Source organism: Cebidichthys violaceus, unplaced genomic scaffold (assembly GCF_023349555.1).
Source record: "Cebidichthys violaceus isolate CVI_PGR_0920_01 unplaced genomic scaffold, fCebVio1.0.p SCAF_94, whole genome shotgun sequence".
Classification (NCBI taxonomy): Eukaryota; Metazoa; Chordata; class Actinopteri; order Perciformes; family Stichaeidae; genus Cebidichthys; species Cebidichthys violaceus.
Window position 1 is genome coordinate 208,190 of NW_027176980.1, and position 25,347 is coordinate 233,536.

Sequence of the window (25,347 nt, forward strand, 5' to 3'; positions counted from 1 at the left end):
CCCCCCATCTGTCTGTCTGTCTGTCTCTTTCCCCCCATCTGTCTGTCTGTCTGTCTCTTTCCCCCCGTCTGTCTGTCTGTCTGTCTGTCTGTCTGTCCCTTTCCCCCATCTGTCTGTCTGTCTCTTTCCCCCCGTCTGTCTGTCTGTCTGTCTCTTTCCCCCCGTCTGTCTGTCTGTCTGTCTCTTTCCCCCCGTCTGTCTGTCTGTCTGTCTGTCTGTCTCTTTCCCCCCGTCTGTCTGTCTGTCTGTCTGTCTGTCTCTTTCCCCCCGTCTGTCTGTCTGTCTATCTGTCTGTCTCTTTCCCCCCGTCTGTCTGTCTGTCTCTTTACCCCCGTCTGTCTGTCTGTCTGTCTGTCTGTCTGTCTCTTTCCCCCCGTCTGTCTGTCTGTCTGTGTCTCTCTCTCTCTCTCTCTCTCTCTCTCTCTCTCTCTCTCTCTCTCTCTCTCTCTCTCTCGTTCGTTCTACTTAACGTCTTAACATTATTTTTTAATTATGCTCCAGGTTAGAGGGCTCCTTGAACAATTCACAGCATTAATTATCAGAGAAGCTCTTTCACATTAAAGAGAAAAATGAAATAATCGATATCTAACTGGGGGAAATCGGCGAGGATACCCGGGCCGTAAAGCGTACCATGGCTGTCTGTTTGAAGTGGTCCAGGGAGGTGTCCGTGTGCAAGTCCAACTTCTGATGCAACGTTCTCAGCTCCTCCTGGTGTCTCTTTATCATCTCCTCCTGATCCTGGGACCAACAGGGCGTGAATGAAACAAAAGAAACTCTTTGAATACAAGAAGTGTCCCTACGAAGCCGGGTTCCTAAACGCCGTACCTGTCTGGCTCGAGCCAACTGGTCGTGGTATTTCTTCAGCACGTCCTCTTTCTTGTCGAGTCGACCCTGGAGGTCCTTGATGGTCTGGCGGGCGAGCTTGACGGCAGGTGGATTGTCGAACTGGCCCTCTTCGTGCTTCGCGAGGTCAGCTAGCAGGCGTTCTCTGCTGGCGGCCGCCGGGAGCCGCAGACGCAGCTCGTTGATCACTTTGTCCCTGGACACGATGTTCTGCTCTGCCTTCCGCAGAGCCGCTTCTTTCTCTTTCGACCTCTGCACGCGAAGGGAGCGGAATTCAAAACAGCACGCATGTGATCGATGTACAATATAGTGTCTGAACCCGCGACCCGAATACCATTACCTCATCCAAATTTTTGCAGGTGGCCTGTGTGTCCAAGACGGTGCGGACGTGCTCCCTGATTTTACCCAGAGCAAACTCTAACTGACGAGCAAGAGGCAGACTCGGGTCTGGTAGGGATCCCGTACCCTCTTCATACTGAAAACAAACCAAACGTATGGTAACATCCAGAAGCTGGAACACACAGCCCGTTTCTGTGCAACCACAGCTTTAGTTGCTGTTAACTTGAACTCTTCCCTCTGGAAGCAACGGTTTACCTTTTCCGAACCGCTTAGAACTTCGTCCTGGTGCTTCTCGTACTGGTCCAGCTGGCGCTCCAGCTCCACTTCTCGCCGATCGTATGCCAGCTGGCGTTCCTCTTGAAGCTTGACATGTCAGAGAGAAGAGCTTTCCTCATTACCGTTTGTGACATTCATCTTGACAGAAAAGCTCCTTAACGAGCGATGCAGTTAGAGCTTCACTTGTCTCCTCTCTTTGTGAATAGGTGACCCTTTGACCCTTCCTAAGTCCCGCCCCCGTTTATCATTGTTATGAATAAACAAAAACCTGAAAAATTGTCAATTATTTTTTGCATATTGTCACATTTTTCTGAGCGTGTATAAAAAGTGTCAAGATTTTTTTCCGCTCACCGTGTTTTGCTGCACGTTGTCCTCTTCTAGCGAGCGGATGGTTCGCTCCTGCTCCTCCACCAGGTTCTTCAGGTACCGGATCTCCTCCTTCTGGACCACCAGCTCCCTGCCTTTCCTCAGCTCCTGCAGGCGAGCTTCTTCCATCTTCTTGTGCCACTCAGTCACCTGTTGGGAGTGGTTTTCAGCAGTTGCAGAGTAGTTGTAGGCAAGATGTGCCACAAACAAATAAGACTAACAAGCAGTGTGGCATTCTACTATAACTGTAAAATGACCTTTTGGGCCCCTTTCACATCCTTCAGCGTTGAGATGAGCTCCTCCAGGCCTCGGAGTCTCAGCTCCAGCTCTCCTGCCTTGCCCTCTGCCCTCCTCCTCTCCTCCTCCGCCTTCCTCTTCTCCTCCCGGGCTTTTGCTCTGTCCTCCTGGAGGCTCACCATGGCCGCGGAGAACTTTTCCTGCTGGGGAAGCGGCAGAGCTCCGGCAAACTGCCGACGCAGCGACTGCACGGTCTGCCGGAGGTGCTTGGAGCGGTTCCTGCCCTCCTGGCGGGCGAGGAACAGAGCGCGCTCGCCGGCGTCCAGCCGCTGCTCGGCGCGCAGCTTGCAGGCCTCCAGCCGCTGGACGTGAGAGGCGGCCGCCTCCAGCTTGGCCGAGGAAGCCGACTCGCTGATCTGCAGAGCCACGATGTGCTGGTGGAGCTTCGCAATGAGGGCTTTCTCATCGGACTGTGACTGAGGGAGAGAGGCGGAGACACACGCTTACAACTGCTCTGATACACAACTGGGCTTGTTTGTGTTTTGATTCATTTCCATAGACTTTACAATTTCAATTCTCCTTCCTTAGTTCAATAAAGTTTAAGAAAATCCAAAAAAACACCAACACCCAATTACCTGGTAGTCCAGTATTTGTCTCCTCAGAGCTTCTACTTCCTTCTCTTTGGACTGTTGTCTGGCCTGGAGAGCAGACGCCTGCATCATGGCCACATCGGACACCTCTTGGAGCCTGGAAAAAAACAACAACAACAAAGTAAACACGTTACATTCTTTTTTTTTGAACCTCTTAAGACTCCCCTCGGATGCCACAAGCTCAAATATGTTATTTTAGCCTATAATAAAGAATTTATTTGAATATTTCTAAACTAAACAGTCTTGGAGTTGCATAAATTGGGAATGAATGGAGAAGCTGAGACTCGTGGATCCATTGAGGTCAAAACGGTGTTTCAACGTGATGACGTTAGTCCTCTTAGCAGCCATTTCATTGGAATGAGATCATTATTAAAGTAATTATGAAACTTTACAATCAAAAACGAGTTACTGAGGGCATCCAGAAGATGGTTTTCCTAGAAATGTTGACTATTAAGGGGGTTTCTGAGCAGTTAGCTTCCAGAAGAGAAATGCTAAAAATGCAAAAATCACAGCATGACTTCTTCTATCATGGTCCTCAAGGTCTTGGTGTCTGAATGTGGTATTTTTTTTTTTTTTTTTACCATTTTTATACGCTTGACTGATCAAAGACGGTCTGTGTGACACATAGCATCAACCCCAAAAAGCGCGGCAACAACAAGTTATGAGACATGAGGCATGGAAATGACCATTATATACTTCCGTCATAATGTTCTAAGCCCTTCCTGACACATTTACGACTAGAAACTGGACACAGTGCTGAGCTGCATCTCAAAAAGAGGTTGACCCCCCCCCCAGTTCTAACAGACTGCCTCAGCTGTGACCTCAAAACACTTGTGTTTATACAACGTACTCCCAAAAGTCATTCGAGGAATGCAATCTCTAACAAAACATACATTTCGTGGTAGGAGCCTAAATGATCCATCACAGGCGGGGGCGCTTTGCCAAACGTACTTGGAAACCTCAACGCGGAGTTCAGCCTCGGCCTCCTCCAGCTCTGCGATCCTGGCTCTGTCGGCGTCGCTCACCGCCTTGCAGGTGCTGTCGGCCAGCCGGTCTCTCAGCTCTCGCTCCGCCCTCTGGGCCTCTGCGTTCATCTGGGTCAACTGAAGGGAAAAACAAGACACGAATTGGGAGAAATGAACGAAGGGCTCTCGGTCTGCCAGGTGAACCGCGCGGCCTTTCACCCCCCCCCCCCGTGAGCCACGGCGCGGCTCTCTCGCCTGCTTGACAGAAAAGCAACTCTTTCCCGCGGTTCCGCTTGGCCTCGTACCTCCGCGAACTTGGACTCCAGCTCGGCGTTGCGTTCTTCCACCTGCCTGAGGGAGCTCCTCGCGTGCTCGTACATCGTGTGTGCGTGCTCCGCTCTCTGCCTCTCGTTCAGCTCCTTCATCTCGAGAGCGGTGATGCGTCTGGCCGCTGATACCGTCTCTATGTTGGCCAACGCCTTGTCCGCCTTGTCCATGTTATTCTCACCTCCTGATATTGAGGAAGAAAAAAGAAAAAAAAAAAAACAACATTTGTGATGAGAATTTGATTGAAAGGGTGGAATCCACAAACACTCTCTCATCAACTCTCAGGTTCAACAGTCTTATTGGTCACGATGAGTTTTATTGAGACGGGCATGGTTTAATCAGCTTTGATCAAATGAAGCCATCAAAGTTAAGGAATGCATTACCGTCAGCATCCAGGGCTAAACAGCCAATTAAAGATCCATTAGGACGAAAGCCCACAATGCAATTAACATGAACAGTTGTAGCTTTTGGCATGAAGCTGGTTGTTTTCCATTAATCGCCCGGTCAGTCTGTGCGTGCTGTGTTGATGTACCATTTGACGATAACATAAATTCCTTTTGCTCCTTCGTCGTCGGGTGTTTTAGAAGGTATTTCTGAGTAAAGATGACTGAACTGTAATCAGAATCAGCTCCATCATTAGCTTACCAATTGCGTTGATGTTGTTCCACGCTTGCTCTAAAGTATTCAGTTTCTCCTTTGTGATCTCCAGTTCTTTATTCGTGGCTGAGATTTGCTCCCGAAAAGACTCATTCGCACTCTGAGCGACAGGAGAAAAAAAAAAAGGATAAAAGAAATATGGTCAGTCGACGGCTAACAGACAAAAACATAAAAAAAGAAATGGTGTGTTTTAATACCTCCAGATGTTCCAGGTTGGTGGTTCTCTGTATCAGCCGGCTGTCCCTCTGTAGCACGTCTCTGTATTTGACTGTGAGCTCGGTGAACTGTTTGTTCGCCCTCTCCAGGTCCGATGAGGGCACGCTATCATCCAAGGCCTTCTGCAGCGCTGCCATCTTATACGCGGCCATTTCCTAAGACGAAGCAAAAGACAATTTAAAAAAGGCCATCGTATGCAGGCGGGGGAGCCACAAGAGGCTAAACTGCACCACTACATGTTCTAAGCAGGACTAAACGTTTGACTTTTCTTCTCTGTCACAAACCCAACTAGAACGTCTGTGTTTTTCCAGTGTGGCTCCTCTACCTTGTATCTCTGCAGGTAGCCCATCCTCTGGGCGACGGAGGCCTGCATGTGGCTGCTCTCGTCCCTCAGCTTGCCGTTCTCCTTGCGGAGGTGCTGCTCTTGCTCCAGCAGGGCGACGTAGCGCCGCGTCAGCTTCGTCTCATTGACCTTCAGCACCGTCGACTTGCGCAGCGCTTCGCTCAACGACCTCCTGACTTCCTCGGGGTCCTTCCGGAGGGTGTCCAGCAGCTCCTGGTGGGCGAAAAACGGACAAGTTGCTCTCATAAAATCCATTTGATTTTTTTTTTTTTGGGGGGCGGATACCCCGGTAGAGGGTAGGTCAAGTACAGCGACGGATATTCATTGACTCTGTACCCATTTTAATCACAAAAACAAAAACACGGTGCAGGAGGTTACAACCCATGTCCTTCCTGCTGACTCTCAAGGGTCTCACTAGGAGACAGTTGGGTGAAAGCAGTAGTGTGTGTGTGTGTGTGTGTGTGTGTGTGTGTGTGTGTGTGTGTGTGTATAAATGACCCAATAACCATTGATTCGGGTGACTTACGTTGAATTCTTGGATTTTAACAGCGTCCACCTGCTTTTGCTCCTCCAGCTGTTTCTTCAACTCCGTAAACGTCTCTTTCTCCTTCTGCCACTCCGCCTTCTCACTGAGCAGAAACACAATCGAAACGTCCTTATTTTGCACTTAAGGTTACAAGCCAGTGAGAGATCCTCCTCCTCGTTAAACTGACCTCAGGTAGTCTTTATAGAGGAGTCCCTGTTGGTGGCTGATAACAGAAAACCTCTCCTTGTATTCCTCCAGTGTTGCCGCCAGTTTCTTGCTTTTCTCCTCCTTGTTTTCGAGCTCCTAATTAATAAATCATGAATGTTTCATTTACAGCCGGTACATTTTGTTGATTTACAGCTTAAGTAGACAGTTGAACTGACCTGGAGAAGTCGAACGGCGTACTCGTTCAGAGAACTGATGACCTCGGTGCTGCTGGGCCCCAGACCCTCTGGGAGGGTCAGGGGCCGGAGGACGACTCCCTGGTAGCCTGACCTCCTCATCAACTCCAATTCACCTTCCAGCTGGCTCACCTGACAAGCACAGATAAATAAGATCAAAAGCAGGGCAGTTAAACCTTTGTTTTGATAACACACACACACACACACACGCGCTTCAGCGTCACTAAAAATGTAATTTGTCGATCAAAACAGATCCAAAGTTTACTTCCAACGTCAGACGCTCACACGGAATATTCGTCGAAAACAATAGGATAGCATCAGCACGACTCTGTTCGTCATGCCAGAACAAAAAGGCATTTTAGGACAATTAGGATCAGCTGATTCACTTCATTACCGGTGTCGTCCAAATGAAGACGACGTGAAACATAGTCCACCGAAGACAGAAGTCAAGAAGAGAGCAAAAGACCCGAAACAAACACAGGTGAAAGAACGAGTTGGCGCAACAAGAGTGAAACCTTAAGATGAGCTGTGAGGAAATACTCTGACGTGAAAACAAGATCAAGGATCCGACGAACGTTGAGTCGTCGGCGCTCTGAGAAACACCGTTCCAGTCGCGCTAATTACCGTCAGAGACGTGAGAGAATGCTCGGCATTTCCACCGTATCTATAAATCTCTGTTATATAAAAAGGTCTATTATCAGGCAAAACAATATTCTGTTGATTTGGAGGGAAAAAAAAAAAAAAAGGTTTCGACACACAGCTGAAAAATTGCTGTCGGCCTTGAATGACCAGAGTTGTACAACGGCTTGACTTTGACAAATCTCTTCTGAATGTTTAGCCAGACGATCCTGACAACACTGCTGTGTTTTCCTGCCAAATGAAGCAATATCGCCAAAAAGGAAGATTACATAGAAAAGTTAATATGTCAAGTATGTGTCAAGCTGTCTGTCATCAGTCAACAGCATCGTGTCTTTATCTTTATTTAAAAAAAACCAACCTTTTCTTTGGTTCTGGCGAGCTGACTGAAACTGCCGGTTGCTTCCTCCCGGGCCGATTTCAGCTCCTGCCTCAGCTCTTCGTTTCTCCCCACCAGCTGATGGATTTGGGACTCGAGGTGCGGCGCTGACTCAGACTGCCCGCTCATGCTGCCGACGTCTATAGCCTGCGATGTGGAGGATGAGCACAGATGAAGTGCCATGAAAAACATTGGAAGATAAATAACGTATAACATTTTCTTTTAACCTCGTTGTACATAAATGTACTTTTCCCCCCCAAATAACCCAAGTAACTTGTGTTTTTGTGTCTCAGTGACTAAACTAAACTGATGTGACGGCGGCCGCTAAACTGGCTGCAATGTTATCGCTCGGGGCAATTCCCCACCGTCAATGCACATCCACTAACAGTGATTGTTGGAGTGCAGGCGGCGTAGCTTAGCGTCGTCTAAAAAGATGTTTAATGTCATGGTGGAATACTTCCAATTTCGGTGATGTGGAAGTGACGCGAGAAATTCAGAGCGAGGCTTGGTTCGACAAATCAACAAACAGATTGGATAAAAGCAAAAGGTAAAGCAGAACGTGAGGCATTGCAGCCCGTTTAGCTGGATGCAGCGTTCTCAGTCGATACTGGACCTCTTTAAATAAAGCATGTCCCCATTAGTCCCTTATACACAAAGACATGTGGAAATAGCATCCCGGCTGAGTTACCTCACTACTACTTCTCATGGCTTGCACCTATCGTCTGACGCCGAGCCCACCAGCGCAATGTCAAAAGCTGAAGAAACGTTCCTCTTCAGCCGTTTCAAATTTGACTTGGATCCTCTCAAACTCGTTTTTTCAGTCTCACTCGCATTTGTTGTTTATTAAGTTGCTATGTGACAAACCCTCTGCTTCATCAACTGACAAAAAAAACAATGAAATACTGAGTAGGGAAGTACAGTATGCCTATTGTTTTCAGCACATGCTTGAGGTTATATTAGCTCTAGTGCTTTTTTTTTTTTTGATTGTTTAAATGTGCCTCTACCAGATTTAAACACAAGCTATATAGAACTTCATGCATATAGAATCCATGAAACATTCCATTACAAGCACAGAGAATATTGGCTGATTCCTGCAATAGATGATACAGTGACACAGTGAGGGGTCGTGCAATAGACTTATGACACAGTGAGGGGTCGTGTAATAGATTGGTGATACAGTGAGGGGCCGCGTAATAGATTTATGATACAGTGAGGGGCCGTGTAATAGATTTATGATACAGTGAGGGGCCGTGTAATAGATCGGTGATACATTGAGGGGTCGTGTAATAGATCGGTGATACAGTGAGGGGTCGTGTAATAGATTTATGATACAGTGAGGGGTCGTGTAATAGATTGGTGATACAGTGAGGGGTCGTGTAATAGATTTATGATACAGTGAGGGGTCGTGTAATAGATTTATGATACAGTGAGGGGCCGTGTAATAGATTGGTGATACAGTGAGGGGCCGTGTAATAGATTTATGATACAGTGAGGGGTCGTGTAATAGATTGGTGATACAGTGAGGGGCCGTGTAATAGATTTATGATACAGTAAGGGGTCGTGTAATAGATTGGTGATACAGTGAGGGGTCGTGTAATAGATTTATGATACAGTGAGGGGCCGTGTAATAGATTTATGATACAGTGAGGGGTTGTGTAATAGATTTATGATACAGTGAGGGGTCGTGTAATAGATTTATGATACAGTGAGGGGTCGTGTAATAGATTGGTGATACAGTGAGGGGTCGTGTAATAGATTGGTGATACAGTGAGGGGTCGTGTAATAGATTGGTGATACAGTGAGGGGCCGTGTAATAGATTTATGATACAGTGAGGGGTCGTGTAATAGATCGGTGATACAGTGAGGGGTCGTGTAATAGATTTGTGATACAGTGAGGGGTCGTGTAATAGATTTGTGATACAGTGAGGGGTCGTGTAATAGATTTATGATACAGTGAGGGGTCGTGTAATAGATTTATGATACAGTGAGGGGTCGTGTAATAGATTTGTGATACAGTGAGGGGTCGTGTAATAGATTTATGATACAGTGAGGGGTCGTGTAATAGATTTATGATACAGTGAGGGGTCGTGTAATAGATTTATGATACAGTGAGGGGTTGTGTAATAGATTTGTGATACAGTGAGGGGTCGTGTAATAGATTTATAATACAGTGAGGGGTCGTGTAATAGATTTGTGATACAGTGAGGGGTCGTGCAATAGATTTGTGATACAGTGAGGGGTCGTGTAATAGATTTATGATACAGTGAGGGGTCGTGTAATAGATTGGTGATACAGTGAGGGGTCGTGTAATAGATTTATGATACAGTGAGGGGTCGTGTAATAGATTGGTGATACAGTGAGGGGTCGTGTAATAGATTTATGATACAGTGAGGGGTCGTGCAATAGATCGGTGATACAGTGAGGGGTCGTGTAATAGATCGGTGATACAGTGAGGGGTCGTGTAATAGATCGGTGATACAGTGAGGGGTCGTGTAATAGATTGGTGATACAGTGAGGGGCCGTGTAATAGATTTGTGATACAGTGAGGGGTCGTGTAATAGATCGGTGATACAGTGAGGGGTCGTGTAATAGATTTATGATACAGTGAGGGGTCGTGTAATAGATTTATGATACAGTGAGGGGTCGTGTAATAGATTTATGATACAGTGAGGGGTCGTGTAATAGATCGGTGATACAGTGAGGGGTCGTGTAATAGATTTATGATACAGTGAGGGGTCGTGTAATAGATCGGTGATACAGTGAGGGGTCGTGTAATAGATTTATGATACAGTGAGGGGTCGTGTAATAGATTTATGATACAGTGAGGGGTCGTGTAATAGATCGGTGATACATTGAGGGGTCGTGTAATAGATTTATGATACATTGAGGGGTCGTGTAATAGATTTATGATACAGTGAGGGGTCGTGTAATAGATTTATGATACAGTGAGGGGTCGTGTAATAGATTTATGATACAGTGAGGGGTCGTGTAATAGATTTATGATACAGTGAGGGGTCGTGTAATAGATCGGTGATACAGTGAGGGGTCGTGTAATAGATTTATGATACAGTGAGGGGTCGTGTAATAGATCGGTGATACAGTGAGGGGTCGTGTAATAGATTTATGATACAGTGAGGGGTCGTGTAATAGATTTATGATACAGTGAGGGGTCGTGTAATAGATTTATGATACAGTGAGGGGTCGTGTAATAGATTTATGATACAGTGAGGGGTCGTGTAATAGATTTATGATACAGTGAGGGGTCGTGTAATAGATTTATGATACAGTGAGGGGTCGTGTAATAGATTTATGATACAGTGAGGGGTCGTGTAATAGATCGGTGATACAGTGAGGGGTCGTGTAATAGATTTGTGATACAGTGAGGGGTCGTGTAATAGATTTATGATACAGTGAGGGGTCGTGTAATAGATTTATGATACAGTGAGGGGTCGTGTAATAGATTTGTGATACAGTGAGGGGTCGTGTAATAGATTTATGATACAGTGAGGGGTCGTGTAATAGATTTATGATACAGTGAGGGGTCGTGTAATAGATTTATGATACAGTGAGGGGTCGTGTAATAGATTTGTGATACAGTGAGGGGCCGTGTAATAGATTGGTGATACAGTGAGGGGTCGTGTAATAGATTTATGATACAGTGAGGGGTCGTGTAATAGATTTATGATACAGTGAGGGGCCGTGTAATAGATTTATGATACAGTGAGGGGTTGTGTAATAGATTTATGATACAGTGAGGGGTCGTGTAATAGATTTGTGATACAGTGAGGGGTCGTGTAATAGATTGGTGATACAGTGAGGGGTCGTGTAATAGATTGGTGATACAGTGAGGGGCCGTGTAATAGATTTATGATACAGTGAGGGGTCGTGTAATAGATCGGTGATACAGTGAGGGGTCGTGTAATAGATTTGTGATACAGTGAGGGGTCGTGTAATAGATTTGTGATACAGTGAGGGGTCGTGTAATAGATTTATGATACAGTGAGGGGTCGTGTAATAGATTTATGATACAGTGAGGGGTCGTGTAATAGATTTGTGATACAGTGAGGGGTCGTGTAATAGATTTATGATACAGTGAGGGGTCGTGTAATAGATTTATGATACAGTGAGGGGTTGTGTAATAGATTTGTGATACAGTGAGGGGTCGTGTAATAGATTTATAATACAGTGAGGGGTCGTGTAATAGATTTGTGATACAGTGAGGGGTCGTGCAATAGATTTGTGATACAGTGAGGGGTCGTGTAATAGATTTATGATACAGTGAGGGGTCGTGTAATAGATTGGTGATACAGTGAGGGGTCGTGTAATAGATTTATGATACAGTGAGGGGTCGTGTAATAGATTTATGATACAGTGAGGGGCCGTGCAATAGATTTATGATACAGTGAGGGGTTGTGTAATAGATTGGTGATACAGTGAGGGGTCGTGCAATAGATTTATGATACAGTGAGGGGTCGTGTAATAGATTTATGATACAGTGAGGGGTCGTGCAATAGATCGGTGATACAGTGAGGGGTCGTGTAATAGATCGGTGATACAGTGAGGGGTCGTGTAATAGATCGGTGATACAGTGAGGGGTCGTGTAATAGATTGGTGATACAGTGAGGGGCCGTGTAATAGATTTGTGATACAGTGAGGGGTCGTGTAATAGATCGGTGATACAGTGAGGGGTCGTGTAATAGATTTATGATACAGTGAGGGGTCGTGTAATAGATTTATGATACAGTGAGGGGTCGTGTAATAGATTTATGATACAGTGAGGGGTCGTGTAATAGATCGGTGATACAGTGAGGGGTCGTGTAATAGATTTATGATACAGTGAGGGGTCGTGTAATAGATCGGTGATACAGTGAGGGGTCGTGTAATAGATTTATGATACAGTGAGGGGTCGTGTAATAGATTTATGATACAGTGAGGGGTCGTGTAATAGATCGGTGATACATTGAGGGGTCGTGTAATAGATTTATGATACAGTGAGGGGTCGTGTAATAGATTTATGATACAGTGAGGGGTCGTGTAATAGATTTATGATACAGTGAGGGGTCGTGTAATAGATTTATGATACAGTGAGGGGTCGTGTAATAGATCGGTGATACAGTGAGGGGTCGTGTAATAGATTTATGATACAGTGAGGGGTCGTGTAATAGATCGGTGATACAGTGAGGGGTCGTGTAATAGATTTATGATACAGTGAGGGGTCGTGTAATAGATTTATGATACAGTGAGGGGTCGTGTAATAGATTTATGATACAGTGAGGGGTCGTGTAATAGATTTATGATACAGTGAGGGGTCGTGTAATAGATTTATGATACAGTGAGGGGTCGTGTAATAGATTTATGATACAGTGAGGGGTCGTGTAATAGATTTATGATACAGTGAGGGGTCGTGTAATAGATCGGTGATACAGTGAGGGGTCGTGTAATAGATTTGTGATACAGTGAGGGGTCGTGTAATAGATTTATGATACAGTGAGGGGTCGTGTAATAGATTTATGATACAGTGAGGGGTCGTGTAATAGATTTGTGATACAGTGAGGGGTCGTGTAATAGATTTATGATACAGTGAGGGGTCGTGTAATAGATTTATGATACAGTGAGGGGTCGTGTAATAGATTTATGATACAGTGAGGGGTCGTGTAATAGATTTGTGATACAGTGAGGGGCCGTGTAATAGATTGGTGATACAGTGAGGGGTCGTGTAATAGATTTATGATACAGTGAGGGGTCGTGTAATAGATTTATAATACAGTGAGGGGTCGTGTAATAGATTTATGATACAGTGAGGGGTCGTGTAATAGATTTATGATACAGTGAGGGGTCGTGTAATAGATTGGTGATACAGTGAGGGGTCGTGTAATAGATTTATGATACAGTGAGGGGTCGTGTAATAGATTTATGATACAGTGAGGGGCCGTGCAATAGATTTATGATACAGTGAGGGGTCGTGTAATAGATTGGTGATACAGTGAGGGGTCGTGCAATAGATTTATGATACAGTGAGGGGTCGTGTAATAGATTTATGATACAGTGAGGGGTCGTGCAATAGATCGGTGATACAGTGAGGGGTCGTGTAATAGATCGGTGATACAGTGAGGGGTCGTGTAATAGATCGGTGATACAGTGAGGGGTCGTGTAATAGATTTATGATACAGTGAGGGGTCGTGTAATAGATTTATGATACAGTGAGGGGTCGTGTAATAGATTTATGATACAGTGAGGGGTCGTGTAATAGATCGGTGATACAGTGAGGGGTCGTGTAATAGATTTATGATACAGTGAGGGGTCGTGTAATAGATCGGTGATACAGTGAGGGGTCGTGTAATAGATTTATGATACAGTGAGGGGTCGTGTAATAGATTTATGATACAGTGAGGGGTCGTGTAATAGATTGGTGATACATTGAGGGGTCGTGTAATAGATTTATGATACAGTGAGGGGTCGTGTAATAGATTTATGATACAGTGAGGGGTCGTGTAATAGATCGGTGATACAGTGAGGGGTCGTGTAATAGATTTATGATACAGTGAGGGGTCGTGTAATAGATCGGTGATACAGTGAGGGGTCGTGTAATAGATTTATGATACAGTGAGGGGTCGTGTAATAGATCGGTGATACAGTGAGGGGTCGTGTAATAGATTGGTGATACAGTGAGGGGTCGTGTAATAGATTTATGATACAGTGAGGGGTCGTGTGATAGATTGGTGATACAGTGAGGGGTCGTGTAATAGATTTATGATACAGTGAGGGGTCGTGTAATAGATTTATGATACAGTGAGGGGTCGTGTAATAGATTGGTGATACAGTGAGGGGTCGTGTAATAGATTGGTGATACAGTGAGGGGTCGTGTAATAGATCGGTGATACAGTGAGGGGTCGTGTAATAGATTGGTGATACAGTGAGGGGTCGTGTAATAGATCGGTGATACAGTGAGGGGTCGTGTAATAGATTTATGATACAGTGAGGGGTCGTGTAATAGATTTATGATACAGTGAGGGGTCGTGTAATAGATTGGTGATACAGTGAGGGGTCGTGTAATAGATTTATGATACAGTGAGGGGTCGTGTAATAGATCGGTGATACAGTGAGGGGTCGTGTAATAGATCGGTGATACAGTGAGGGGTCGTGTAATAGATTTATGATACAGTGAGGGGTCGTGTAATAGATTTATGATACAGTGAGGGGTCGTGTAATAGATTTATGATACAGTGAGGGGTTGTGTAATAGATTTGTGATACAGTGAGGGGTCGTGTAATAGATTTATAATACAGTGAGGGGTCGTGTAATAGATTTGTGATACAGTGAGGGGTCGTGCAATAGATTTGTGATACAGTGAGGGGTCGTGTAATAGATTTATGATACAGTGAGGGGTCGTGTAATAGATTGGTGATACAGTGAGGGGTCGTGTAATAGATTTATGATACAGTGAGGGGTCGTGTAATAGATTTATGATACAGTGAGGGGCCGTGCAATAGATTTATGATACAGTGAGGGGTTGTGTAATAGATTGGTGATACAGTGAGGGGTCGTGCAATAGATTTATGATACAGTGAGGGGTCGTGTAATAGATTTATGATACAGTGAGGGGTCGTGCAATAGATCGGTGATACAGTGAGGGGTCGTGTAATAGATCGGTGATACAGTGAGGGGTCGTGTAATAGATCGGTGATACAGTGAGGGGTCGTGTAATAGATTGGTGATACAGTGAGGGGCCGTGTAATAGATTTGTGATACAGTGAGGGGTCGTGTAATAGATCGGTGATACAGTGAGGGGTCGTGTAATAGATTTATGATACAGTGAGGGGTCGTGTAATAGATCGGTGATACAGTGAGGGGTCGTGTAATAGATTTATGATACAGTGAGGGGTCGTGTAATAGATTTATGATACAGTGAGGGGTCGTGTAATAGATTTATGATACAGTGAGGGGTCGTGTAATAGATTTATGATACAGTGAGGGGTCGTGTAATAGATTTATGATACAGTGAGGGGTCGTGTAATAGATTTATGATACAGTGAGGGGTCGTGTAATAGATTTATGATACAGTGAGGGGTCGTGTAATAGATCGGTGATACAGTGAGGGGTCGTGTAATAGATTTGTGATACAGTGAGGGGTCGTGTAATAGATTTATGATACAGTGAGGGGTCGTGTAATAGATTTATGATACAGTGAGGGGTCGTGTAATAGATTTGTGATACAGTGAGGGGTCGTGTAATAGATTTATGATACAGTGAGGGGTCGTGTAATAGATTTATGATACAGTGAGGGGTCGTGTAATAGATTTATGATACAGTGAGGGGTCGTGTAATAGATTTGTGATACAGTGAGGGGCCGTGTAATAGATTTGTGATACAGTGAGGGGCCGTGTAATAGATTGGTGATACAGTGAGGGGTCGTGTAATAGATTTATGATACAGTGAGGGGTCGTGTAATAGATTTATAATACAGTGAGGGGTCGTGTAATAGATTTATGATACAGTGAGGGGTCGTGTAATAGATTTATGATACAGTGAGGGGTCGTGTAATAGATTGGTGATACAGTGAGGGGTCGTGTAATAGATTTATGATACAGTGAGGGGTCGTGTAATAGATTTATGATACAGTGAGGGGCCGTGCAATAGATTTATGATACAGTGAGGGGTCGTGTAATAGATTGGTGATACAGTGAGGGGTCGTGCAATAGATTTATGATACAGTGAGGGGTCGTGTAATAGATTTATGATACAGTGAGGGGTCGTGCAATAGATCGGTGATACAGTGAGGGGTCGTGTAATAGATCGGTGATACAGTGAGGGGTCGTGTAATAGATCGGTGATACAGTGAGGGGTCGTGTAATAGATTTATGATACAGTGAGGGGTCGTGTAATAGATTTATGATACAGTGAGGGGTCGTGTAATAGATTTATGATACAGATACAGTGAGGGGTCGTGTAATAGATCGGTGATACAGTGAGGGGTCGTGTAATAGATTTATGATACAGTGAGGGGTCGTGTAATAGATCGGTGATACAGTGAGGGGTCGTGTAATAGATTTATGATACAGTGAGGGTCGTGTAATAGATTTATGATACAGTGAGGGGTCGTGTATAGATCGGTGATACAGTGAGGGGTCGTGTAATAGATTTATGATACAGTGAGGGGTCGTGTAATAGATTTATGATACAGTGAGGGGTCGTGTAATAGATTATGATACAGTGAGGGTCGTGTATAGATCGGTGATACAGTGAGGGGTCGTGTAATAGATTTATGATACAGTGAGGGGTCGTGTAATAGATTGGTGATACAGTGAGGGTCGTGTAATAGATTTATGATACAGTGAGGGGTCGTGTAATAGATTTATGATACAGTGAGGGGTCGTGTAATAGATCGGTGATACAGTGAGGGGTCGTGTAATAGATTTATGATACAGTGAGGGGTCGTGTAATAGATCGGTGATACAGTGAGGGGTCGTGTAATAGATTTATGATACAGTGAGGGGTCGTGTAATAGATCGGTGATACAGTGAGGGGTCGTGTAATAGATTGGTGATACAGTGAGGGGTCGTGTAATAGATTTATGATACAGTGAGGGGTCGTGTAATAGATTGGTGATACAGTGAGGGGTCGTGTAATAGATTTATGATACAGTGAGGGGTCGTGTAATAGATTTATGATACAGTGAGGGGTCGTGTAATAGATTGGTGATACAGTGAGGGGTCGTGTAATAGATTGGTGATACAGTGAGGGGTCGTGTAATAGATCGGTGATACAGTGAGGGGTCGTGTAATAGATTGGTGATACAGTGAGGGGTCGTGTAATAGATCGGTGATACAGTGAGGGGTCGTGTAATAGATTTATGATACAGTGAGGGGTCGTGTAATAGATTTATGATACAGTGAGGGGTCGTGTAATAGATTGGTGATACAGTGAGGGGTCGTGTAATAGATTTATGATACAGTGAGGGGTCGTGTAATAGATCGGTGATACAGTGAGGGGTCGTGTAATAGATCGGTGATACAGTGAGGGGTCGTGTAATAGATTGGTGATACAGTGAGGGGTCGTGTAATAGATCGGTGATACAGTGAGGGGTCGTGTAATAGATTTATGATACAGTGAGGGGTCGTGTAATAGATTTATGATACAGTGAGGGGTCGTGTAATAGATCGGTGATACAGTGAGGGGTCGTGTAATAGATCGGTGATACAGTGAGGGGTCGTGTAATAGATCGGTGATACAGTGAGGGGTCGTGTAATAGATTTATGATACAGTGAGGGGTCGTGTAATAGATCGGTGATACAGTGATTATTTCTTGCTCTTATCACTGGTGTTGTAATGTGTGCAACATGTGTAATGTGGTTGTAAAGTGCTTCAGCACATGTTGAGTTGTGTTTATGTTTTCTGTCTCTTCATCATTACTCCTACTGAGCCAGCTATATGATAAGACGATATGTCATGTGTCATATCATGTGCGCAGCATTTGAGTCCAAGACCATTTTTAAAGCATATTGTATCGTTTGTTATGATCTGTTATGTTGATGTAATGAAGCAGTAGTCTGACTGAAATATGACCTAAATGACATCTAAAACTAAACAATATTATCTAAAACAGCTGCTGCTACATCTACACTACTTGTATTCTCAACTTTATTTGTTCTTAAATTGCATTTCATTCTATCAAAGACCCGATATTGGACGAGTCAGCAAAATAAGCTTTTGTTTTCAGTCACCTTTAACCATGTACTCAGGGAAATTTCACAAGGGACATTTGATCAGTGCCAAGAAAACAGAAAACAGAACAGATTGTGCAAAACCTGACAGAGAAGAAGCACCTGGAATAGTGTAACAGATATTTGGAAAAACCCATAAAAACTTTTAATGAAAATTGAAAACAGACAAAACCCGATGGAAAAAAAAAATTATAGGGCTACAAACTACACCGTAGTCCTCAAAAACGTATCAGTGTTAACGTCAGATGTGGATCACGGGAGACACTTACATTAGCCAACCGTTCCAGACTGGGAATATTGATGGCAGATGGAGTGTTTTCTCGGTTAGTCCTCATGGCGTGGAGGACGTCTTTCAGCGCACCCTCCAGGTCTCTCTTCACTTTGGACAGTTCTTCCACTGCGAGTTCACACACACAGGAGGGAATCAGTGAAGCTGTGGCCTCTGCTGTGTTTAACACCCTTAACAACATGTGTAACTGGATGGACAGCAGGGCTGTACTTACATTTGATGTGGAACTGGGTCTTGTGGAGGTCCAGCTCTCTCTCCTTGCTGCTCAGCTCTTGTTCTAGGTACTCGTTCTGCAAAGTAAAGTTTGTCGCCGCAAAGGTAACAATGAAAACATTAAAAGCCGTTCAGCTGCTGGTCAACTGTGTTAACACCAAACCCCATACAGCTCTTATTATAAGTATCCTCAGAGTAAGATAACATAAATAGTTTAAATGCTGATCAGGAATCATTCATTGATTCGGTTTCTTTCGCTTGACATCGTGTTTCCCTTCAAGATTTACTTTACTTTTTAACGTTACACACTGCAGGTTCAGACATCAATGTAACCATTTCATTCTAATCCTCCCATCATGAGCATACTATTACTAATTCAATAAGTAATGGATACATGATATCACTCCATGAACTTTGTAGCACATGCTAAATCAAAAAGTGATGAATTTATGAAGAGACGTTCTCCGTCTAAAGCCCAGGATAAGTAATGACGAGTGAAATGAAGCGAAGCCTATTGTTGGTTCTGAACTGTACGCCGCTGTGCTGTGGGTAGAGGTCAGCTCTAACGATGACGTAAGGCTGAGGCTCCACCAGGAAATCGCTCTTCTTTGAAACGCCGGGCTTTGATTGACACGCCAGAAACTGCGTCGTTAGTCACCAGCTTACTTTGCGTCGGATCTCTTCGTCTGCGTAAGCTCTGCTTTGTTTCAGCTGTACGGTCCTGCCGGGCCTGACGTCCTCCTCCAGCGGCAAGCTGGACTGTGGCATCCCTGTGAACACGGATTGTTACTTCAGAAGCAGCACAATGTGAACGTACATTTGTCTGCGTGTATAAATAACACTTTTAAAAACGCTAACAAAGACCACTGTAAAGTGAGTAGGATGTTGTTTGTTGCTCATAACCTCGCTCGCTGGAACACAGTTCCTGGAATGACTCGTTTCACTTGGATGTTTTAAATCAATCATCACTGCATTGCATTAGTGATAAAAACAATATTTTAATACCGTGAGCACCGCAAATTAAATTACAGGGAGATATCTCAAAATATGTGCAAGTACAAAGAGCTCGCTCTCACGCAGTCGTCGTTCCCGGCTCCCATAAAAGTAAAAGGTAGCGGCAAAGATAACAAAAACAGGGATTTATTCATCTCGTACCGTGGCTAGCTGTAGTGGATCATAACAGATCAGGTGAGAAATCAATTTCCAGATGCTCCGGTTTAAAACAAAACCAAACTTTTCTCAGGATTTCTGTTTTCAAGCCACGACAAAGACATGAAATGCAGCCTGCATTAGACTGGGTGAAGCCAGTTTTTAGCCTCGTCCAAGTGATAGTCGGCAGTCAAGGACCGTAGTAAACTGTCAATAAAATACGTTTTTCAAAAAATATTGGACCGATGGGTCCAGTAGTTGCCCGATTAGTTGCGGACAGACAGACAGACGCACGAACGCACGCACAAACTCAAGTTCACGCCCGGCGGAGATAATAAAGACACATTTAGCACCATGGTTAGACACCACTAGACGTAATTAAAAGAACTCAGACTCTGGTGGACCGGTGAACCACAGGGCAGACATGCAGTATGTCCAAACAGCGCCGATGAATAGAAGTTAAGAAGATAAGTCGCATCGATCCGTGAAAGGCCTCGTCGCTCGAGGCTACGACAAAATCAGAAACAACTTTTTTTTTATATTTCTGTAAATAGACGAGTATAGTTTGTACTTTCTAGTCTTCCGACTCTTCAAAGTGCCACTTTTTAACTTGTAAAAAATGGGGACAGTAAACAGCAAAACGTGCAAAAAAACAACAACCCCGATTGTAATACTTGTCGCATTAGTGATTTCTTACATGTTTAATGACAAAAAATGGTAATTGGTGTAATGTAACTTTGTGCGTCACCTCTTTCCTTCACCATGCGTCTGACTTGTTTCTTCAGCTCCAGTCGCTCTTCTTCAAGTCGTTCGATCTAGAAAAATCAAAACCCAAAGCAGCGAGGTGAGAGGACGCTCGGACGACACGGCGGCGCCACGGTCGCGCTTCTTTACCTCTTTGGTGAGGACTTGGTTTTCCGCCCTGTACTGCCGTTGTCGGAGGTCTTTCGCTCGCCTGAACTCTGTGAGGTCCACTTCCGTCTTTGGTTCCAGACCTCGAGAGTCATAAAAAAAAAAAAAAAAGACAATAATATACGTTGTGTCTAAATAGACCGAGAGAAGGAAGCAGAACATATTAAAAATGAACCGACCTAGTTTTTCTCGGAATTCCTCGTTTTCGTCCATGAGGTCATTGAGTCTCATCTCGAGCTGGTTGATCTCTTTGGTCAAGGCCTCTGCCTCAAGATCTCTCACTTTAATCTGATGTTTACACTCTTTGATCTCTGCAATGGCTGCTTCCAGGCCATAAGCGCCCTGTTGTACAGAGACAGTGCTGTGATTGCTCATCCATCCAAGTCTTTTTTTTTTTTTTTTTTTCCTGGTTTCTGTTTCAATGTGAACTCTTTTTGGGGTAAATCAGGATGTGATTAGACATGGGGGAAGACAAACACGTAGCTTGTAGACACAAAAAAGCACATTGATCACACCACAGTCACAGTCATTTCAATGTGAAACAATGGACAAGGAATAAAAAAAATAAAAATAAAAAACGTAAGTTCTGCTTCTGGGAATTTAAGTCTCAATTCATTCGATTTGGGTTTAAAAAAAAAAGTCCTTGAAGTAAACCAAAAGTTACAAAATTCAAAAGGAGAAAGAGGAGTTGTTTGCAGACTTACAGACTCATACTGGCTCAGGCGCTTTGAGGCCTCAATGAGAGCTTTGTCTTTGTCTTCAGCGTGAGCTTCAGCGAGCTTCACCGTCCGCGCCGCTTCCACCGCTCTCAGCTCGGCGGCCTCCAGCTTGGACTTCAGCTCTTCCGTCTTCCTCTGCTGCACGGACGACGGCAGGCCTTGGACAAGAAACGGAAACCGTCTACGAGTAACTTCACGGACCTCGATACTCACCTCAAGTTCACCTTGTCCTTGGCAGTCACAAGTCATAAGCTGATATATGACTAATATGGCATGTAGGGGGTGATACTACTGTTAGATCTAATGCTACGCTATTAAGGTGCTATAATTGTGAACATCCAGCACGCACAGAGTGGAATATTCCATTTCCTGTTAGCTCCGTTTTTGGTCTCCACAGACTCAAAAGTCTAACTTTTATCGTCACATACGTAGAAATGTGCGACCTCTGCAATTTTAACCCATCCACGGCATTTAGGAGCGACTCGGAGTTCAGCGTCTCGCTTAAAGACACCGGGACAAGTAGGACGGGAGGAGCGGGGGGGGGGGGGGGGAATCGAATCTTGCGATTTAATAAAAAAGGACAGAAGTCTGGACGCCCTGAGGGAAATACGCGTCTCTCTAGATTTCTGTTGCTGAAGACGAGCTGCCTGCTGCTGCGCGAAAAAACAACCGTGATTAGAGCAGAGAGACAGAACCGAACAGACAAGTCATGAGCTTTTAGCGTCACTAAATCTTTTCATCTATTGTTTATGAAAGGAAACTGATTGCTGCAGCTTTAGATTGACCCGTAAAGAAGACTACTAGTCCCCACAGGGAGGGTGTTTTTCTCAAATTTTTGTGTGCAGACACACACACACACACACACACACACACACACACACACACACACACACACACACACACACACACTACCTTATGTAAACTGTCGCTTGTGATCTCTGTAACCTTTTGAACCAGCGACCTGCGGATGCACTCGTTGCTGTGACTGAACGCTTCGGGGGGTAAAAACACCTGTGTGGCAGCTGACGTAAAAAATGAGGGATCGGATCAATAAAGCTGATTAAAAAAAAAAAAGAAGCCTTGAATCGGCCCGGATACTGATCTTGGAGATCAGATTGGGACGTCCTAGTGTGTCGTCAGAACTGAAATAACGCATGTTAAGATCATTCTACGACTACGAAGTCTCAAACAGCGACCCACCCACCTCTGTCTTTCTTCGTGGACGTCTTCAGGTCCTCGATGAGCAGGGTGTGCTTCTCCATTTCCCCCGTGTACTGCTCCACCTGCTCGCTCAGTATCTTGATTTGATTATCTCTCTCTTGGACGGCCTTTGAGACATTCACCAACAACTTCAAATTAGGAGAATTTAAGGGGGGGGGGGGACTCGAGCAGAGCTGCAGCATCATTAAGGAGGATTTATGAGATGAAAAGAAATAAATAATAAAAGGTTGAGAGAAGCGGCACTGATGGAACTTACGCTGCAGAGCTCAAATATGACCTGGCCCAGAGCGGCGAGAGAGAGATGGAAGGGAGGACAGGTTGATGAAGCGGGTCAAGGCAACGAGAGAAAGCAGGAAAAAAAAAAAAAAAAACGACAGATAGATGGAAGAACATAAAATGACTATTAACTACAAGTCAGGACCCTCCTGCTCTACAGTTCACATAACATTTCGTGGGGCGAGGCTCTCCGACGTCGGACTACGTCAAAGAGGATTCATCGCTCCAGTGTTGCGGGGACAGACCTGTTGCAGGGCGATAATGTTGCTTTTGTCCAGGTCCAGCTGGGCTGAACGCAGCTTCTCCCTCTGGTCGCGGATCATCTGCTGGTACACCAGGATTTCGTCGTCCTTCCCGGAGAGCACTCTCTGCGCGGGGAGGAAGGGAACACGTGACGATGCGCACATTTACACGAGCGTTAAGTCACGGGAGATAAATCAACACAGCTCCCGTCACCTCTTTAAGAACTGCGAAGTTCCGGCAAATTAGTCCAAATAACGTACCAGAAACGACCGTCAGCATTTGACTGGATATTGCAAATGTGCATGTGTGTGTGTGTGCGATATTTGTCCCCGTGTCCCTGGAGGTGTCGCAGGAACGCGGCGGTGACAGAGGACCGGATGCGGAGCGCCTGGTTCCTGGAGCTCCACAGGGAATAAATAAAAGCCCTGCTCCAGTGGTGCTCCGGTCTCTCCTGCTCACCTGGACTCATCCCTAGGTTCGATTCCCCCCCCCCCCCCCCCCCCCGGCTCCTGCTCCGCTAGTCTCACGTCGATGTGTCCCTTGAGCGAGACACTTAACCCCAAAAATGTCTCCCGTAGCTGCGCCTACGGTGTGTAGATAGATACTGAATCGTAAGTCGCTCTGGATAAAAGCGTCTGCTAAAATTACCGTAATGTACTGTAAATTTGGTGCGAGTGAAGTTAGTTTGGAGCGCTTCCTTCGAGGCTTCCTTCGTCCCTCTGTGTTAACAGGAGGAGGGGAACGACTCGGACGTCTGAAACATCAGATTCATATTTCTCTCTCTCTCTCTCGCTCTTCTCTTCCTCGCTGTATTTAACGTTTTTAGATTCGTCGATACATCGATAACTACTACATGACATTACGACGCCGCCTCCACTGTGAGTGAAGTTGTGCAGAAGTTGCCGCGGCCTCGAGGGACGTCTCTAACTAATCCGTGATGTTCAGTACAGAAAACTCCACCCATATTTCCCCCCCTCCTCCTCCTCCTTCTGCAGTCAAAAGGTCAAAAGGCTTACAATTCTTCCCTTGCCCTTTATTACGAGTCGCCTTTAAGTGCATCTGGCTTACAGATAACAACACGGACAAGTGGAGCCCTGTTGAGGAACTTGGGAGACATTTGATTAACACTCACCTTCCACTCCTCCACTTTGGCATTGACTGCCGCCATAATTGTGTCATCCTCTTCGGTCACGCTATGAATCTTATCCGCTAGCTCTCTGACCTGCACATTAAAAAACACACACACACACACACACACACACAACCCGTATAGTGTATACATACAACCGCGGTCGACACGCAGATATGAGAAAAAAGACGAAGAAGTGCATTAAGGAGGTTCTTTTACGTGCAGCTTTGCGTGATCCCTCTCTCTCCTGAGCTGGTCCACGACGGAGTCCGTCTGCTGCACAACGATCTTCATCTTGTTGTACTCGTCCGTCATCTTCTCCATCTCCCGCACCGACTCCTCCAGACTTTTCTGCATCTGCTCGTTCTGCGTCTTCAGGTGTGCGTTTTCGTCCTCGGCCCGCTAATGGACGCCAAATCAAATAAGATAAAAAAAAAAAAAAAAAACCTTTCCTTCCGCGTCAGCAGTGAAGAATGCGGGGTGATGCAAAACAGATGAAGCCGTATAAATAAAGTGGTAGAAAAGGTAAATTCATAACACTGTTGCCAGCGTTTCTAAATAACGGCCCCGTCTACCTCATTTACCGGATGATTTAGAAGACAAATAAGACGTCCAAGTACCTGAAGGTCCTCCAAGTACTGGTAGAGCTGTCGGTTGGCCGAGTTGAGCTTCCTCTGGGTCTCGGCGCTCTCGTCTCTGGACGGGAGCGGCTCCTTCTGGTCCAGCTCCCCGCGGTAGAAGTCCACATCCTGCAGGAGCTGCTCGTTCTGTTGCGGCGCGGCAGGGACAGAATCAGAACTGGACCCGGGTTCATCTCAACATACATTTAGTGGTAAACAACGGCTGTGTCTCGCGCTCCAATCTGAAACCGTTATAGTAGTAGATTATTTGAAAATAAAATTAATGTGCAACAATTTTTATAATCTAATACGCTTTTCAATACTTTTTCATGCAAAAACACTTGTGGTTCCAGCTTCTGGAAGGACTTTGTCTTACATCTTAGTGCATTGAATATTTTTGACTGACGAAACATCGCCTCGGGCTCTGGGAACTTGTGACGGGCTTTTTTACATTTTTAATTTTACAGGCCAATTATCCTATTAATCAGGAAAACAGTCGCTGGATAAATATATCGTAATAATATTTAATTATACCCATCAATGTCCAAATGCACTTATGTCGTTTTTTTTTATTTCTTAGCATGACAACCTTTTACTTCATTGAATTCACATTTAAAATATATTTCAAATATACTCCACTACTAGGAAATCTACCACGTCTCTTTATACTGGAACAGCGGGAAACTACACTATT

General features: G+C 44.9%; 1 protein-coding gene across 4 annotated transcripts in view; it reads right to left on the reverse strand.

Annotated features, from left to right (window-relative positions):
- cep290 (centrosomal protein 290) overlaps positions 1–25,347 on the reverse strand; it is a 47,539-nt gene that overhangs the window by 16,295 nt on the left and 5,897 nt on the right. For 3 of the 4 annotated variants that reach the window (XM_068704541.1, XM_068704542.1, XM_068704540.1), the window contains exons 7-34: positions 24,654–24,800; positions 24,253–24,435; positions 24,037–24,126; positions 22,907–23,029; positions 22,369–22,492; positions 21,150–21,322; positions 20,625–20,787; positions 20,428–20,528; positions 20,282–20,348; positions 19,051–19,154; positions 18,386–18,461; positions 18,152–18,279; positions 7,144–7,308; positions 6,129–6,278; positions 5,933–6,048; positions 5,746–5,848; positions 5,202–5,432; positions 4,858–5,031; positions 4,649–4,760; positions 3,982–4,187; positions 3,663–3,814; positions 2,697–2,808; positions 2,082–2,537; positions 1,810–1,974; positions 1,438–1,545; positions 1,184–1,318; positions 826–1,095; positions 631–738 (exon numbers count right to left, since the gene is read on the reverse strand). In XM_068704541.1, coding sequence (XP_068560642.1) covers positions 631–738; positions 826–1,095; positions 1,184–1,318; positions 1,438–1,545; positions 1,810–1,974; positions 2,082–2,537; positions 2,697–2,808; positions 3,663–3,814; positions 3,982–4,187; positions 4,649–4,760; positions 4,858–5,031; positions 5,202–5,432; positions 5,746–5,848; positions 5,933–6,048; positions 6,129–6,278; positions 7,144–7,308; positions 18,152–18,279; positions 18,386–18,461; positions 19,051–19,154; positions 20,282–20,348; positions 20,428–20,528; positions 20,625–20,787; positions 21,150–21,322; positions 22,369–22,492; positions 22,907–23,029; positions 24,037–24,126; positions 24,253–24,435; positions 24,654–24,800 — 4,242 coding nt within the window. Of the gene's footprint in view, positions 1–630; positions 739–825; positions 1,096–1,183; positions 1,319–1,437; positions 1,546–1,809; positions 1,975–2,081; positions 2,538–2,696; positions 2,809–3,662; positions 3,815–3,981; positions 4,188–4,648; positions 4,761–4,857; positions 5,032–5,201; positions 5,433–5,745; positions 5,849–5,932; positions 6,049–6,128; positions 6,279–7,143; positions 7,309–18,151; positions 18,280–18,385; positions 18,462–19,050; positions 19,155–20,281; positions 20,349–20,427; positions 20,529–20,624; positions 20,788–21,149; positions 21,323–22,368; positions 22,493–22,906; positions 23,030–24,036; positions 24,127–24,252; positions 24,436–24,653; positions 24,801–25,347 lie in introns of those variants that run through there. The other variant, XM_068704543.1, reaches the window with a different exon arrangement.